This window comes from Corythoichthys intestinalis, chromosome 2, assembly GCF_030265065.1.
Source record: "Corythoichthys intestinalis isolate RoL2023-P3 chromosome 2, ASM3026506v1, whole genome shotgun sequence".
NCBI lineage: Eukaryota > Metazoa > Chordata > Actinopteri > Syngnathiformes > Syngnathidae > Corythoichthys > Corythoichthys intestinalis.
In genome coordinates, this window is record NC_080396.1 from 31,541,023 (window position 1) to 31,560,123 (window position 19,101).

Sequence of the window (19,101 nt, forward strand, 5' to 3'; positions counted from 1 at the left end):
CGAGGAAACAAAACATGCAAAAACATGATCATACACTCTACAATTAACAATGTCTCTTACAAAACACATTTTTTTGCAACCTCATGACTAACTGTGTTGTTTTGCACAACAGTTGTAGTGACGAGCTGCGAGTCACTAATAACTGCAGCGTCACTTCTTGCTCAATGTTCTCGCAAAGAACAGAAGGCCTCGGTTTGGACATTGCCCAAATCCTGTTTTTCTTCTCCTTCCACTTCTTCACCAGTAGTCGCCTTAACAAGCTTGCTCATTGTTGTCAAGAGCGTCTGTGGACCAGACTAAGAAAATACCTTCCACATAAAGGAAGTAGAGCTGCAGATATTTGTGTGTGTAGCAAATAGTGCTGCGTTCTTGCCTAGCTTCATAGCTCTGTGTATAATTGCCCTGGTGACACCTACTATTGTTGAGTGCTCTGCCAACAGGTCGGAGCAGCTCCCGCCGCTTTTCTCTTTTGGCACCAGTGTGTCTTTGGAAATACCTGTTTTGCACAGAGGTGGGAAGAGACAGCGGAGAGGAGGGATGTTGTGGCCGGCCTGTGTTTGCACATGTAGTGAGTGATGGCTTGGTGTCATTTGGAAATGACAGAAGACAACCAAATGTAGGTGGGCATCACACTTTTACACGTCCACAGGAAGCGGATTGGTCCAAATGTGCTTAATAGCCGGGAAGAAGTTTGTTCATCCATGAGAGGAGCCTCTTTCCAGTGTGCTGAAGCAGAGGCCAGTATCAGTTGATCCCTGTCATTATGGGAGTCCTTCAAACAAACAGTTGGAAGCCTATTAAGGCCACTTACTATGAGATAACATCGCCACTGAGCCAGTGAAACACCTCTCTAAGCTTTTGCCAATCGAGGCCGGAGCCCTGGCCTCCGAGTCAGCCACAGGGATGTTTTGAAAAGCTGTTCGGTCATTTCCTTCGCCCGACACGGCCAAGACTGAGCTCTGAGGTCTCCAATTGACTGTTCAAAGCCTCGTGTCTGGTTTTATGCCTGCTGATGTGACTTGAAGACGTGATAGAGGCTCAGATGTGAGAACTGGAACATGGTGGGATGAAATTAAAAGCGCTGTAGTCATACAAAGGAATGACAGTCAGTGACTTGTTGGAACTTGTGGGAAGAACTGCCCGTGTCTGCTCAGTGCTGCCTCATGTGGAGATGAGAGGAGCCGTCGTCTCATGTTACGTTTTAATGTGTGTCGCATATGGATTGGAATAGCTCACACCCACACAGATGCACGGGCATTAGCATAGTAGCTGCTAGGCATGAATGCACATATTTGCGCCTACACAGCCTTCAGTCAGAATGACAGTGAAAGGAAATGTGACATAATTAAAAACACTCCTTGCATTCCTTGGAAACAAACACACTGAGTTTCTGTTGGCATATGCAGCTCGGGGAGTTATATAAAGACCATTTTTTGTCAGAGGATGTGAAAAGTGCATTTTATAATCAAGGCGAAGGACCGTAGGAAAAGACGTCAAATATCTGAGAGAAGCCTACTTTGACGGGGAGGGGGTGAGCACAGCACAAACAGCACATTGTAGCGCTTTATTTATTTTAATAAAGATTGAAGTGCTAGGTTTCAGCCTTGCCCGAGGTATCTGTCAAGAACATGAGTTTTGAAATACACGGACGCATATTTTTGGTCTCATGTGAACGAACATACTGTATGTATTTATGAGGAGACATTTGGCTCTGCGTGGCAAAATGAGTTTGCCTTTGCTACCTTTCGCTTCCCTCACAACCCAGGATGACCCAACACTCTGTTCTTCCTGCATGTTATTTACAAATGGCGTTGTCTCCTCGCTTTTTGACACAAAACTGCTGCAGGACACACAATCCTTCTCGGGCTACCGCTGTCTCGCTTGATGACATTTACTGATTTATTTGTTGTGTAGGGTAAGTGCAATGACCTAAACCCATGGTCGAAAATGACTACTGAGCTTTCTTAAAGGAAAACCTATATAATAACCTAAATACCTAACGGTTTGCTTCCTTGCAAGAAGATATTGTATGTGCTAGCACGATTAAAAAGGCTGTATTCTGATAAATATTGCATTGGCGGGGTAAAACTTAAACAGAATAATTCATCAGTCTTCATCAATTTCAGGGCGGCGCCATGTTTGGTAATGTTACCCTCTGCTGTCGACCGATATTAATGTCACAACTACACTTGCGCATTTGCTAGTGTATACTGTATGTGGAACATCACATGACCAAACCCTGATAACAGGTAAGCAAACTCCTTGTGTAATATGCGATTGCTATCAGCTGGAACTGGAAAATTGTGAAAAAAAATCTAGCTGTTTAAAAATGTTATTTGATGGCATAGTTGATTAGTTTAGACCCACGAGTAGCTGCACCGTACATCACTTGCAACAGGGGATGGGCACTGACAAGTAAAAATGAACGAGGATCCCCATGCTTTGATGTGGATTGCAGCGATAGGGCATTTTCCATGCCTGGCACGGCCAGACTGTTCTCCCTGTATTTTTCAAACACTGTGAGAATAGTCTGGGACCCAGCCTATTAACGGCCTCTCGAGCACGGACAAAATCAACCGTCCAATCAGATTCGTTTATTTGCGTCACGTGTTCTTAACGAGTAACGTCACTCTTCCGCATCGGAAGTCGTTTCCACAACAACACAGATGGCGAACAGGAGAGCCGAGAATATGTTTCAATCCACGGCAAAATCAGTTTTAAATTACCAGAAACACATCGACACGAGTCACTGACAACAGTCTGTCTCGCGCTAGCCATGTTCAATAAACTCCGCTCTCCTCGTATGTTTACTTCCGCGCGCAAGTCCCTCGTCCTGCCCTCGTCGTTTTACTAACGTCACGTGTGCCCGTCGCTGATTGGTCCTCTCCGCTGTCTGTTTGCTGCGGCTTGCTCCGCCCTGGAAGTTGTATCCACTGAATGGTGGCCAGACTCAATAGCTGGAACAGCAGTGAGTCTGGTGTACCAGGCTAGCATTTTCCAGATATGTTTATTTTATCCTTTAATATACAGTAACGACTTAAACGTGTACTGCGGGTAATGGACTGATTGTAGTAAACACCGTATTGTCCGTATTGTTTGTAATCATATTGTGTGACACGATAGATACTGTAGCATGATAGCTTGTTCATTGGTTTTGGCATGTTCCATACAGTGTTACCAATGAAACTTGAGAAAACCACAGAGGAAGTTTTGCGCTGTTCTTTTGGACATTACAGTACTGAGTTTGTGGCATTCTGCTCTATGTTATTATTGTTTATTATCATGTTTGGACCCCTCTGTCAGGACAGATTCTTGTGGTATGTGGCACCCCGGATTGTCTAAATCCTGTAGTGGAAGCATGTTTAGATATCCGGCATGAGAATCTGGGCTCAATCTATCAGACTTAAATGGCCAGAAAATCTTGTTGCGTAAGACCATCCTATGTTTATGTGCATTTTCTCTTTCTTTTTGGAAGCATCGTTCAAGAACTGTTTAAGCACAGCAGCTGTTCTAAAAAGTACCGAGTACTAACCAGTCCATCCTTCCATCCATTATCTGCAGTATCCGATTAAATACCAAACAATGCTCAACCCTAGTTTTGAGTGATGAATTATATAAAAACATGAGATGACAATGTGGTAATTAATCTGCTTGCAAATTTATCTTTGTGGTTGACAGGAAGTGACAGTTTAAGTGTCCAATACAGTTTTGCGATTTATTTTACATGTGCCCCTCAGGCTCAATGATCAACCCCAGTTTACTAGTCCAAATTTACTCTCTGTAATCACCTGAACCATACTAGCAACCATTAGTCCCAGCCAGTCCAGTAATTTTGGCACAATCCCTTTTAAAAGTGATCCTGCTCCACTGAGCTACAAGACGCTTTGGGCTCAAATGTGTCAAACTCATCTATGGTGCGGGCTACATTTTAGTTGTGGTTAATTCCGTAGGCCCATAATTTTGGCCAACCCATTGGAATATTTAATTTATTGTATTGAAATATTTAAATCATTTGATGACTCATTCTATTGACAACGCGAGACATTCTTTCATTTGCTCGTTCCAGTCACAATGGACTGGACATCTCGTGCTATCAATTGCAGTGAAAGCTGCCACGATTAATTGACAACTAATTAATTAGCGAATTAATCATTCAGAGACAATGGTGACTTCACAACTTTCCAGATCCTCTTTTTAGAGCCTCTTAATAGCAATTTTTAAAAATATCTTTTCACCCTTTTTAAAAATAAAAATAATTTTTAAAAAAGGGTGGCAAAACAGTAAAATTATTTTTTACTTGTTTTCTTTTTTTCATTGAAATAGGAATAATGTCAATATTTTCTTGTTATCTATCTATTTATCTTTTATTTTGATTTTTTATTTAAAAATGATCAGAAAAAGAAACAAAGAAGGGGGAAATGGTAACCATTCTCGTTTTATTACATTTTTAATTTGGGGGTTTAATTTAAAATAAGGGGATGCAGAAAATATTCTCCATATTTTTAAAAGTTTTTTTTTTTAAATTTTTTTTTAAAAATTATTATTTATTTTGTTAAAAGAATTTCCCCCCATTATCTTGGGTCATTGAGCTTTCATCTAGGAGACAGAAGTTTTATATACATTTTATTTTATTCAGAAATATGAAGATGATGCACATGATTTACATTCGCGGGCCACACAATGTGATGTGGTGGGCCGCTAGTTTGACACTTGTGGTTTAGAGGAAAAAGTAGGTCTGGAGGAACACATTAAGATATCTTGAACATGATAGGCCCATTAATAATTAGTAAACTCACAGACCCACATATACTGGACTGTCTCAGGAAATTAGAATACACAATATTCTAATTTTTTGAGACAGTCCTGTGTATATATACAGGACTGTCTCAGGAAATTAGAATACACAATATTCTAATTTCCTGAGACAGTCAGGAAATTAGAATATTGTGTATTCTATTTCCTGAGACAGTCAGGAAATTAGAATATTGTGTATTCTAATTTCCTGAGACAGTCCTGTATATATACACAGGACTGTCTCAAAAAATTAGAATATTGTGTATTCTAATTTTCTGAGACAGTCCAGTATGCAATATCGATTTATTAGAAAAATAACCACATTTAGAAAAAGGTTATCTGTAACAAACCACTGCAGATATGAATTACAAAGTGAAAATATTTAACGAATTCCACCAAAATCAGACATCTTGTGTCAAAAATGGAGATGTTCTGCTGGACTTTTGACAAAGCATTCTTAAACAGCAAAGCGATTGGAAATACATTAGAGTCGGCATTTTTTAAAAGACATTTTTCATGTTCTTCAAATTTAAGGAAATATATGATCAAATCTGGGATGACATGTTTTCTTTTCAACAGAATTGAGAAATTATGGTAGTCCCAAACAAAAAAATTCTGACTCTCATTTTGATCATTTATGAAATATTGGCGCCACCACCCTGTCACCCTGGGTATAGCATTAAGCAGTTTACACCTGTGAACATGGTACTAGGTGCTTGAAAGTAAGCAACTTTAGGGTAATTTCAAGTTTATATCCCAATGAATATGTTGGGTCTGTTTACAAAAGCACGTGCAAGTACAAATCTCGGGTGGAAAGCTTGGAGTGAAAGTTTCTGAAGTGAGAATATACTCGTAGATCATTTTGGAAAAAAAGCATTTTTTCAAATTATTGTAACCTATGATACATCTAGAGGGAGTCATATCTCATTTAGGCATACGTGACTCACACGTCATCAAGTAAAGATCACCTCCATTTTCCAACTGTGCAGGCACTGAAAGTCCTGACTTTCTGCTAATTGTGGCACACCCATTGAAATATTATGAAGGCCAAAACCTCATCAGAAATACAAGAGCCATCTGCCTCCTGTCAACACTGCTCTGGCATCCATGATATACACAGCAAATTAGCCATGCTAGCCCTGGTCCATTTGTGCGCTCTTATGCTGGTGACAGCTTGCACGGCACCGCTCGTCCTTGATCTATCAGTGACGCTTTGCCTTTCATAAACAATTCTGCATCATCTGACATCCATGCTTTCATCTCCCTGTACTGCCACCGGTTCTTAGATGACAGCTTACTGAGGCTCCTTTTTGGAAAGAAATTCCCCTCACGTCGCTCTTTTCTGGTTTGAACCGATGCTGGTCATGATTCACCAAATAAAGCGGGATTGGACAGAAAGACCCTCTTTGTTTTCCTGACAATTTAAGCACCCTAGAGGTTTTTGTGAAATGGATAGGCCGTGCTAGATCTGCTTCTCCAATGATATCCACCTAAACCCTGGTGGCTTATGCATTCTCAAGTTCCCTCGCTCGCTTCTCTCTCCTCTCGCTTTCTCTGCAGCCTTCCCCTTGGATTTCCTCTTGTTATCCCTTTTTTCAAGTTGGAGCCAATCGCCCTAAGTCCTGGAAACTTGCAGAAACTTTTCGGGTGCTTATGACTGCTTTGGAAGAGGAGAAGAGTGGAAAGTAGGCTAAGGTTGCTGCTAAAGGAGAGGCTACAAATTGCACTGTAGCCCTGACAAGATGACTTATGTAGATAAAGAGGCTACTATGAAAACTGGAAGGGGTAGGGCCTTCAAAAGGCGTGGACGCCACTTGCTGTGAAATGTACTGAATTGGTTTTTGGGGCCTAGCAGCGAAAAGACCCCCCCCCCTTTTTTTTTTTTTTTGTGATCCCACACAACTCGGGTAGCAAAATGTCATGGCTGTGGAGCTGCAGAGAGAGAGAAAGGCTGCTGAAAGATGTCCAGGCCTGATAATGTTGTGAAAAGTAGCAGTGTGTTAAGCCTTTGGGGGGCGAGCATGTGAACAGAGGCGAACGTAGCCGCTGCTGACGTGTTCTCTCATAACTCAGGCCTCTTACTCCCCGTTTTCCTGCTCACTGACACATCAGATTCCTCCCAGAGAAACATTGTATGAGAGTCTGATGGCCAGTGGCGGACTTGGCAATTTTGGGGCCTCAGGCCAACATATCCAGGGGCCCTCTTCATGGGTCAGGGGTTTAAAAGGTGAGAAGGGTGTGGAGGAAATATGTTCCGGTACACTAGGGCTGTCCTGAACGACAGATTTTCTCCTGATTAGTCAGCCGACTAGTTTTACGATTAGTCGACAAATCTAATAATTTTTTTTTTTTTTTTTTTTTTTTACTAATTAACCAATGACATTTTTGTTGATGCTTATTAATTCACAAAACCATTTTGGAACACTTTTAATTTTTATTAAAGTATAAATAATCATGTAAATAACAATAATTAATCACAAATAAACAATGAGGTTAAATGCTGATAGCCTTTACTAGTGCAAAAGAATGGAAAGTAAACAGATTCAGAACACTGACCTTGCCTTTCCAACATTATTCAAAACAACTGTTAAAAAAAATTCTAGCATTATTATAATAGTATACTACTATATAGAATAGTAGTATAATAATTATAATAATTATTCATTGCTAATCATATTTGTCATAAAGAGTGTCATTTGAAAGCTATTATTAGTGTAGAATCTGTATTATGTATTATTTACTCTACATATTATAATATTAATTCTGAGGTATGTGGGATTAACTCCAGAAATTGATATTTGTATGACGAACATGACATGCTTTTATTTTGAAATGTTCACCGGAGGTACGTTCGCTAAAACCACGAACCAAAAGCTTTACACTCCGTAAAAAAACATTCTTCGTCATTGCTTGTGGTGCCACTAATAGATTTTTTTTTTTTTCGTTAGCAAATGCTGTTAACCAATGTTGGGCACGTTACTTTAAAAAAGTAAATAGTTATAGTTACTCACTACTTCTTCCAAAAAGTGAGTTAGTAACTGAATTACTCTATAGTAAAAGTAACTAGTTAGTATGGAAAGTAATTATTTCCGTTACTTTAAAAAGCAGTTGTTGTATGTCAAAGAATTTGAAATTTTCTGAGCGGCATTCGAGTCAGTTGAATAGAGAAGAACAGACAGGTAGTTGTGTTATACAACCTTGTAATATTTATTGCACCTCACCAGCAACAGATTTATCCTACACTTGAAGTGCAGCAAAAATAAACAGTAAACAATATAATAAAATAACAATCAGCAGTAAACAATATAAAGTGAGTTTAATCAATTAAATCTAACTCTCACAACCTGAGACAACTGGTCAAGTAGACATAGCCTACTGTATTTCAAGTATTCTGACTTGAAATAGTGTTTATATCTCCACCTCGTAAAGGACAAATTTTCCTCTGAATGCTCTGCCATCATATCTCTCTCCATCTGTTTTGCGCGTGTGTGTTTGCCGCACGCGCTGTTCCGGTTTGTGTGTGAAAACACTGGCTCTGATTGCCTTACCATGACACATGACTCTAACCCTCAGCCAATCACAATCACTTCCATCGCATCTGTCCAGGTGGTGCATTCAGGTAGCCTCGTCCCCCTACTCCTCCCGTCACCTTCAAAGCGTCTGCCGTCCTCAAGATGGAAGCAGCATTCTTGCTGGCTGACAGTGGGGGATGGGAACGAGGCTACCATTCAGGTGTAGCAAACACAGAAACGTTAGCAAGCTTTGGAAAGCATTGTCTAATTGAATGAGCAGGGACAAACAGCCTGGAGTCATAAGAAGTACGTGCTGTAATATTCTCATACAGAATTATCCGAGGCACCCTAAAGTGCACACGGCGCCAATATTGTTTTGCTCACATGAAGCGGGAGTGAGTTAGAGACACGGCCTGCCGAGAGCCGTATGTTTGTGTTAATGTTGAAGTTATATGTGCTATTAAAGAAACAGAGTGCCAGCACGTCCTGTGTGGTATATCTTTGCTAAGAAAACGCACAAAACAAAACACGTGCGCTATTCTCGAACCTGAGCGCACCTCAGGCCTTGGATGACAAATGAGCAGAGTAGACTCGCAATGGCTGATAGTTTCTTCATCTCATTCATGGTACGTAACGCACCGCTTTTGACCATCAGTAACGGTAACTGCGTTGTAACAGCGGAAAAAATAATTAGTTAGATTACCCTGTTTCTGAAAAAATAACGCCGTTAAATAACGGTGTCATTCCCAACACTGCTGTTGAGTGTTATTGCATAACTGATTGGAACTGTACTGCATTGTTTCGCCACAGGGTGTGCTGTCGTGTATTTTATGTTTGGTGTGAAGAAGAAGAAATTTAAAAGAGGCATTAGCGGCCTGTTCTCAACTTTTCCCTCGCTCACTGCACTTTGGCTCTCATGGAGAGCACATTCGCTCATGTGTTCGAAATAAACGATAGCCGAAATGCAAAGTAGCAAGTATGTTGTAAAAATAGCAAGCTTAGTGGCGTGAAAAACGCGGGAGAGCTAAGTGAAGCTAATGAACAACTAAGCGGAGCTAAGCGAAGCTAAAAGGCACTAAATGAAGCTATGCGACTGATACTCAGTCAGTTGTCGTGGAACAGTCCGTTGTAGTGCGTGTGTGTGGGGGAGGGATAATATAAATGCAGCATTCAAATGGCTTTCTTTTTTGTTTTGTTATTTGTTTGTTTGGTACGCTGACATAATTATACATGACGAATAGTTAGGGGTGCTGCTGGCTCCGGTGGCCCAAGCCCTTGCTCGTTGGGGCAAGGGCAGCTGGTTGGGGGCCCCCTACTGGTTGGGGGCCAAAGGCGCTCGGCTACTTCGCCTGAATAGTAGATCCGCCTATGCTGATGGCAGAAGATTACACCTTGTTTCGAAGCTGAAGCCATATCAAACTGGCTGTTGCTTGATGAATATGGCGGGGAGGAAAACTATAAATGCACAGTTTGCTCTAATCAGCTCCGTAAAGCCTTGAAAACGGCTTACATAAAAGAAGAATGGGTTTGTCACTATCATCACCGCCAATTTTGTCTGTATGTCCACATACAGCATCATTGAATTCCTTTTCACAGAGAAGCATTTTGCTGATTTGCCATTTAAAAAAGAAGCCGTCATTTATTGCCTCACACACCACTGTGTTGTTGACTGCTTGGCTGGAACCTGAATGACTGTATACAGAGGAAGTCGCAACAATGTGTTGTATACGTCTTATCTGTAATCGGCATCAGCGTGCCAGACAGTAGTAAAGCCTGATTTTGTTGGACTCCAACACAGGTGTATACTTTAAGGCCTCTCAGTCCAGCTGGCTGCCTTTTCGGTTGTATAGATGGAGCGATGAGACATAATTGTTACAAAATCATATCACAAGAGGCACCGAGAACAAAAGCTGGCATTTCCCCTGCACGCAGAGACGTCACACAAAATCCTTTGGCAGCCAAGCTTGAAAATATAACATTCTCCAAACCCGAAACAAAAGCGCAGAACTTTGTCAACCAAAACAAATCATGCAGTCAGGAAAAACTGGCTATGGGGAACTTGTTGAAATGGAGGGGTCTGCGCAGGGGGGAAGCAATTGAGAGCGAGACTTGTGAGCCAGAAACTGAGGAACCAGGGCAAGATACGTTTTTTGGGGGGGAAAGTTAGTGGCCCAAGGGGGGGTTCTTCTTGAGTTCAATTCCTCTGGCCGGGGAAGGAAGAGGAGGAGGTTGGGGAGGCAGGGACCAGCCTGGGTCAGCAGTAGAATGTGTGAGTATGTGTAGATTAGATGTCTCAACTCACTCCGTAAAGGCTTCTCAAATGCCCTCTGTAAGTGGACAGCCTGGCTTCAGCCGTTTGTAGTCTTCCCACCTACAATGTCAGATGGTAAAACCAGAGGAGTAGACTATGGCCCATTAATCTCCAAAAACATAACTTTTGAGATTTGGCCGTCTGTGCTTTATTATAAATCAGTTGCGTTGCAGCTCATCGGACCGGAGAGCAGTCCTGGCAAGCTTAACGCTGATATTACACTGAACATGCGTACACTGAGGGATTCGATAGCCTCATTTTCCAGGATACTGTGAAATGAGCTGCTATAGGAAAACGGCAGGAAGAAGATGAAAGATGTGTGTGAGAGCAGAGCTTGTGAATTATAAATTCGTGACTCATGGTTGTGATTATTCCATCTGAAACTCACTGTTTTACGGAGAGAAACAAAGAACCAAATATATAACGACAAACTGTCGACAGAGGCATCTTTGATAACGGTTTATCTAACCTTTCTGTCCAATTGTTACTGTTCTAAAGCTTCCACTTTATGACCTGACAACTGTATGAGGAACCACATAAAAAACTACTGATGTTGTTTACTGTTTGTTGCAACAAAGAACGTGTGATCCCAAGTGTTTGTATCAAGGCATGCGCACTGAAGTGTGATTCTGACGTGACCTGGAAAAAGAACGCTCACAACTCAAACGGAAAGTTTGAAGTCAATAAGCAGTTTAATCAAAATAAGTCAAAATGTGAGAGTGTTTTTTTTCTTTTTCATGAGACAGGAAAAGGAGTGAAGTTTTAGACAGTAGAGGAGGAAGAGGAGGGGGCAGAATGCACTGTGTGTTTATGGAGAGCCTAGCCAGCAGCACAGATTGACAGGAAATTGTGTCTTTTTTGCCTGCTGGGCTGTACCACTTGTACTGATCTGACAGGGGGAAACGAATGTGAGAAGCCCACAGTCTGAAGCCATTGTATTATCATATATCTCGCATTGTATGAGGTGGTTTGCTTTAGCGTCGCCAGAGTTTATTTGTCTTCCGAGCAACAGATAGGACCGAGCTTATTTATGGTCAGCAGAGCGCTCATTGATTTGCTTTTGACGAATTAGCTACAGAAGGGAAAGACTGCACTTTTTAAATGTAATTGTTTCAGCCAAATATAAAAAAGTGAGTGGAGAATAAAATGAACTGAAACCTGAACTGTCTTCAAATTCAGTTCACCTGAATGAATCCATCACATATGCAAGGAGGTGCGTGGGACAAGTGAACCTGTGAGAAGTGTGTCCAGCGCATGGTGTTTGTGTACCGGCGCTATTTGTCTGAGTCAGGTAAATCTCGTTCATCTCTACGGAAAAAGTTCCATAGAAAGAGCTGCCCATCCTCGGTTCTTTCGGAAAAACTAAGAGGAGGGAGGGACTTGTCCTGGCATCTGGTTTCTGGGTTCAACCGCAGCACAATGCAACCCCCCCACCCTGTCTTTCTCTTTCTCACATACTCACATACACACAATACTAGTGGCTGGAGTTTAATATGGTTATGATTAGAGACGGGGGCTCAGAGGAGGGAGTGGAGGGGTTCATATTTACTGAAGGGCCAACTGGGGGAAGTGCAATGAAAAGACAGGACAAGGATCGGGTTTGAATGGAGATGTGTGTGAAGACGGGGGCGTGTTTGTTTTTGTTTAGGGCTGAGATATAAGATGTTGCTGGTACGGTATGGGAATAAAAGTTTGTCCTCTCACCAGATCAGCTCTTCCTCTTGTTCTGCCTCTGCTGCCCCCCCCAATCATCCTCCCAAACCTTCCCCTCCCTCTCTGGCATTCTAGCTCTCTCTCCTCCCCCCTCTGTGAGCGTCACGCAGAGGCAGTTGGTTCACTCCGCAGTGTCTGGGTCTCACTGAGAGCTGCGAGAGGCTGTTATTTAGGTCTGTTACAGCAGACAGGGAGCAGCTCAGGCAGTACAGGCAGGGGGAGACCTGAGAGCCGCACTCAGATCAGTCAGGGAGGAACCAGATCTGCATTCAAGCTCGGAGCGGAAGAGCACAACTTGGACAAGGACGGCGGCGTTTCCAGCGAGCTGTTGCTGCAGTTTGTTGCAGCCACTGACGTGACCAACAACAGACTGAGTGCACGAAGAGAGAGAGCTTTTTCCTGAGGGGTGGGGGGGCTGCCATGTTTGACTGCATGGAGGCGTTGGGAATGGGCCCCCGCCAGCTCTATGATGTCACCAGCCGCGGTGCATGCATGCTGCGGAAGGCGAGCCCCTTCTTCGCGGGGCTGGACCCCTTTGCTTGGACAGGCAGTGCCAGCGTCCAGTGTAAGTGGCATTCTGTCTGGCTTTTTCTCACATGACACAACCATTCCACTCGCTTGCTCTCTCTCTCTCTCTCCCAAATACACACTTACTCCCCAGTTCGCTCTCTTTCATAGCTGGCTTGTTTACCCCTCAGGGCTCGGCCAAGGGGGCTGCTGTCAGGGGCTAGCGAGCAGCACAGGAAGAGACTGGGACAGACAGTCTCCTCTACTCCTCTTCCCACACCCCTCAGCCCACAGCTGGTTTGAGCTGCTCAGCCATCTGAGAGAAACTCTGTGCTATGATATGATATGCTCAGTGTGTGTGCGTGTGTGTGTGTGTGCGCGTGCCTGGCCTTAATCCACATTTCGTCATTTGGGCTCAACACCAGAAAAATGGTTCTGGTGTGGTTCTTGTGAAATGTTAATGACAAACGGAGCCTACTCGATAATACAGATGATAAAAGTTGAACGTAGTCAGCCGCAGCATGGAGAAGGTCGAAGGTTTGTTTATGCTTTTGGATACTAGATGGATAATGATATTCCTCTCGAGTCTAACACGAAGCCATGAATTAATAAGGAGATGAATTATTTAACGGGCAAATTGATGAATAAATCAGAAATGCGGAATGCGCACGGGGAGGTTATTTCTTCTCTCGATCGTCTCATCTCGTCTCTCCGACTGGAGCGACGGGCCTGGCTGCGGACAGATAAAACTGTGGCCCATTTCCATGCACTTCTACTGTTGCTGTGTGACAGAGCGTGCAAAAGGAGTGCGTGTGTGTCTACGATATGTTGGAAGACGTGTGAAGGCAAGAAGCGAGATGTGGAGGTGGAAACAAATCTAGGAGAAGAGACAGTGGAGTAAACAGAATTGGCCTCTGATCATTTTTCATTTATTTCTGTTTGGCCATTCTCCTGCTTTTTGTGCCTTTTCACTGCCTGGGGTTGTTGGGTTGTGTGTATGTTGGTGGGGGTGAGGGGTATTGGGTAATCTGTCTTCATTAATCGTGAAGACACCAGCGTTTCAGTGGCTGTCATGCACACTGGCTCAGCTTTAATGAAGACAGATGCCCTGTCAGTGGAGGCCTGGAGCAGGGGGGACTCCAGCCAGCACGGCCTGCTCTGCTTATTGAGGAGAATCCTGATGATAACAAGATGAGATTTGTTTATTTAATCAATCAGGCATCTATAATCCCTTCTCCCACCCTACTTTAAACCTATTCACACACATTCGCACACTTTAAAATAAGACCTCTGGATTCCAGAAGTACATTTTTCTCTCAGGCTTTGTTCCAGAAAATCAAAGAGGTACAAAAGAAAGTCCTGAGAAGCTGCCCCGAGGGTAAGGGAGTGGAGTCGAGCACAGCAGAGCCAAGTGGAGGCTGCTGTGGTGTACTGTTTCAAGCCCAATAACCTTTGTAAACAAGGCCGCCCTATCCCGGCACAGGGAGCTATAATGCCTCTCTTTACCGAAGCAGTTGCCCCTCATTGTCCTCATCAGTGAGGCTGATGAATTGATGTTTGAGACTGATATCTCATTAGATGGTCCAGCTGCACTGCACAAAAACCTGCCTGGCTCTTGATACGGCACACCAAAATAACCACATGACCTGTCCAGAGTCATACAATGAATTAGCGCTCAAACATATGTTTTGTTTTGTCAAAGATACAGATGAACTCTATATGAAAATGGCTGCTCTTTGAGGGAATACAAAGTTTGCAAAGTGCCATGAAAATATTTATTCTCTCCAAAACTGGCTACAAAACAATTGCATCCTATTGTGTTGGTGGTAAATCTCTGTCGGTGATAAGTGTCACTACTGTTGGCTGTCAGCCTAGGAACAATCGGAGGATTTAAAAGTGTGTGGTCAGTTTTCCTGTTTTTTTGTTCTCCAGAGGGAGACCTCAATGTCAGAGGTTAGTCAGGGGCTGCGGCCTGGCCAATGTCAGTTCTGCTCCATGTGTGGTGGCCTTGTCAGCGCACTGAAAAGTGCTTTAAGTGCCTTATGCCACTGGGCTGCTCCTACATCTGAGCTGCCTTACACGTAAAGATAATGGACACTGATTTAGTCATACGTCAATGAGAACTGAATTAGTCAACTGCAAGGGAAGCCATTTGAGGGAGCCTGAGCAGACCAATCGCCTCTCTGTCAATGTTCATTTGCCTAGAAGAATGAGGCAATTACGTCTAGTAGTTCTCCAGGGTCACAAGAAGGGGAAATCTTTCTCTCCTACCAAAACACACGCCTAGCTCCCAATTTTCTACGCTCCATATTCATCAATGTGCCATTTAGTCACAAGTTGATTGAAATGAGTGTAAATCTTGACAGAAATAGCAGGAAAACTAACGCTGGCCCTGGTAGGTTTTGACCCTGAACATTTCCCTCTGATGGAAGTCCGCAGTTATTTCAATATAATTACAAAAGATTCAATTAAAAGATTAGAATGCAAGGGGGGGCCCGGACGCAGGATAGATTGTGCTATCTTTCTTGTGGTAGTGTTGCTGGGTGGGGGTGTATGTAGGGTTGGAGGCAGCATGCTAGAGACTTGTGCAACAAAGCCTACAGTTCTAATGAGGACTGTCCATGCTACTATATACCTAAACCCTGTTGATCCTTTCAAGATCATGTCAAATGAATGTGCTAAAGTTAAAAGGGTTAAGTAGTCAGCTGCTTCAAGGTCATTGGGTTACAATGAATGAGAGTGGGACGGACCCTCGCTTGTTTTAATAAACTGTTACACTCCAACAAAGCAAGCAATGTAACCAGGGCATTCCCACAACTTCAGTGTCGATTAGGGTGACATGATCCAAGCCCTGATCCTTAATTGCTCTGTAATTTGACACCAAGCAAAACACACTAGTGTCTTGGCACCAGCACACATTTTATTTTGCATGCTGCTGCTGTTTATACTGTGTAAATCAATAGATATTTCTGTTCAAACAGACTGTAGGATGCTATACCTATCTTATAAGATTTTTCTAACATTGTGTCCTGTGAGGATTTACAACAAGTGCTTTCCAGTTGATAGTCACTTGTTTTGTGGTATCCCACTAACGGACAAATAATAAACAGTGCGGGCTATAAATAAACAGATTCTGTCTTTCCACTCGCTTTCCCCACAAATCCACTTTCATGTTCCATTCTGCTTATAGACAAACGACAGGCGGCGATTCCGTGCTTGCGTGTGTGGAGTCTATATGCGAACTCCTATATGTCAATGACTGCAGTGTTTATGTGCCTGTTTGGGCACTTAAACTGTGTCCAATCCAGAGACAGTCGATGTGCCAGGCTGGATTCCACAAGCCCGTGTTGGAATCTGGCGCGGCCCTAATGGCAGTTTATAGCCCCCCTCGGCAGCGTCAGTCACACGGCTGTAAATAAAACTCATCAACCGCGTGCAGACTGAATATGTCACGTCGCGCTGAATTGCAGTCCCTTTTTGTCCCCCATATTAAAATCTCTTTCACACGTCGTGATAGCTTACTGCCAAATCAATAGGCAGAATTCTGTTGAGCTGAAAACTCCCCCAGCTAGTGCAAAAATATGGACTTTTCATAAGTTTGCAAGCTTCATATCTGGCTGCTGCTATTGTTGCTTTTTACTGAGAACAGAATCCTTCACTCTGAGGCGTGGGCAATTGGCAGCTTATGTGCATGTGCATATTTGTGTGTTTATCCCTAACGGTGAGTCTGTAACAATTGGAGTTAGATGCGTATACAGTGTATATAGGAGCATGCGTGTGTCACCTGGGAACCGTGTGTGAAGAGAACAGCCCTGTTATCACCGTGTTATTGACTGACAGTTTGGCTCCAGCGTTGCTAGGGGCTGACTGTTATGAGAAGCCGAGGCCAAGACGGGCCTCCCGAGCCAGACGAGCCCCAGCGTCCTCCCTGTGTGAATGGAGTGTGTTTTTGCAGCAGTTTTTTTGGCAGGGGGAGGTGGGCGGCTGATGTTGTACAACTATTGTCCAGGCTAATGGGTGGAGGCTAATGGAGGATTTGGTGGACGACTCAGTGGAAGAGAAATTCCACATTGCCACGAGTCCCATTTTCTGCATGTGAATGAGACTAAACTGACTTTTTATGCTGTAGTGCCTTGAGATACGACCAGTATGGCTATCTACTGTATATACTGTATGAGTAGGCATTTGGTCGAGCACTCTATGGTGGCACATGAACTCTATACAACTCAAAATCACTGCATTCTGCCAAAGCAAACACAAAAGAAGGAGCAGCGTAATGACTTGAATTTCAGCATAAAATTATTATGCGCAAAATGTTTCATGAATTAAATTCTATTGTTTGACTGCCTGTTTTTACAAAGCACAATATTTTACAATTAAATTTTCCTTCTTCAAAAACAAATTTTTATTTACTTCAATGGGGAAGATGATTTGAGATACAAGTGTTTTGCTTTACAAGGATGGTGACATAAAAAAAAAAGTTAAGCTCATATCTCAAGGCATGACTGTGAACAGACACCTCCCTCTGTGTGTTTCTGCCCAAAGCGGGAAACGAGAGAACATGTTCCCATCGTACAGCTGCTCACTCATCACAATTCTCTCAAACCTACTGTCGTATCTTTGAACCAGGACCACACATTTTTTTGCCTCACTGCGAACTCTGCAAATAGCCTCGTGCACAGATGTGGAAACGTCCGTGTTTATTTTAGTCTCGGGTTCTGTTATAGTCCCATTTGTATTTATTTACTTTGGACGCATGATTTTTCCCTGCCACAGCAATTATATTCCCTTTGGTTTCAACGCCACTTTTCTAGTGTCGCTCTCTTTAGCGCATTATGTGCATGTGTACATGCACATAATATGTATGCATGTGTACTCCTCTAGCCACTGCCCAACATCTTTCCTAATTTCTCGGCACAAGATGACACTAACCAGGTTTCTGAGTCGGAATGTCTTACGCAAGGAGAAGCACTTTTTCACTTTGCACACATGACAAATTAGCAAGCAGGTAGGTGCTCTTCTCTGGATGTAGGCGCCTTATCGTCACCAGTTGCCTTTCTGTCTGTAGGCCAGGATGTGTCAACTCTCACTCCAAAGTTTGAGCGTGGATGCCAAAAAAACACGGAGAGAAGCAGCTCACTATACTGACAGACAGGAAGTCATCCAGCAAAGCAGTGAGGCGCTGCTGGGGATGATTTATGCTTTCTTCAAGAATGCTGAATGACTGCTAGGTACACTCTCACAGGCAAGCCTCTTTGAGTGTGTGGCGCTTTTTTCTTCATACTTGAATCTTGCTCTTGCACTTAAACCACACATGGGATCGATGTGGATTTTTATGTATTCCCTTCAGAGACACACTAAATTTACTTTTCTTTGTGGCTTATTCTCCACTTTGCAAAATTTTCGACCATGACAGAAAGTGTGTATGTGTGGGGCGGGGGGATGGGGGAGGTTATTTGCATTGAAGTTTGCCGCTTCCGTCTTAAAAAAAACTTTTAATGACAGCATCTTTTCAGATTTAACTCACACTGTTGTTAAGAAGCCAACTGGCAGGTTCCAGGTTGGTTTGTGCCCGTTGTGACTGTTTTAGTTTCAGAAGTAACCACAGTGACACGGATGGCAAGTCATTTAGGCACCAGAAAGCAACAGTAACTTCTTGGTCGCTCGCTCCTTTTTCTCATTTTTCATCGTTGGTTCAGATTATGACCCACTTTTACATACAAAGTCTTGCAGCGAAACCGGTTTGACTTTCTGCTAGAGGTTGGAGTGTGCCTATGGGAAATTGGGACGTCTGATGTCACCTATGTTGGATAAGGAAAGATCTTGACTCTTAGTCTCTGTTAAAATTCTTCTTAATCATGCGCTTAAGGGTCAAGACTGTTAGATTCTTCCAAACTCTTTCAAGCATGCCCTTTATGAACTTTGCTTGTCTTGGTGGAACTGAAATGGAATCATTGAAATGGCCTTGACAAACCTTGAGAAAAAAAGAATCAAACGCACGTACATTCAGATTGGGAATGAGCTGCGTTTTTGTCTGGTCCCATTTGAGGCTTGCATTTGCTCATTTTGGTCTGCAGTGCTTCCCTAATGACTGGGAGTGAGTACTACTGTTGTTGTTTACATTAACCTCCTCTCCCCTCACTTCCTCTGACAGAGCGAGGCTGCAGCCACGGCTGTGCTACTTCTACTTTTGTAGGTTTCTATTGTTGCGGAGAGGAAGCAATAGCCATTGAATGAGTTCTGGAGACCTTGCCAGGGAGAGAC

At 43.0% G+C, this 19,101-nt stretch overlaps 2 protein-coding genes across 3 annotated transcripts in view; one reads left to right on the forward strand and one right to left on the reverse strand.

Moving 5' to 3' along the window:
- The window catches only part of nr1d4a (nuclear receptor subfamily 1, group D, member 4a), a 153,006-nt gene that overhangs the window by 67,182 nt on the left and 66,723 nt on the right, over positions 1-19,101 (reverse strand). The gene's annotated exons all lie outside the window — the stretch shown is intronic.
- Positions 1-19,101, forward strand: part of rarga (retinoic acid receptor gamma a) — a 79,339-nt gene that overhangs the window by 36,320 nt on the left and 23,918 nt on the right. Inside the window, exon 1 of one of the 2 annotated variants that reach the window (XM_057829589.1) lies at positions 12,429-12,895. The exons of the other annotated variant lie outside the window; for it this stretch is intronic. Coding sequence (XP_057685572.1) covers positions 12,751-12,895 — 145 coding nt within the window. The 5' untranslated portion in view covers positions 12,429-12,750. Of the gene's footprint in view, positions 1-12,428; positions 12,896-19,101 lie in introns of those variants that run through there. 2 annotated transcript variants of the gene reach the window in all.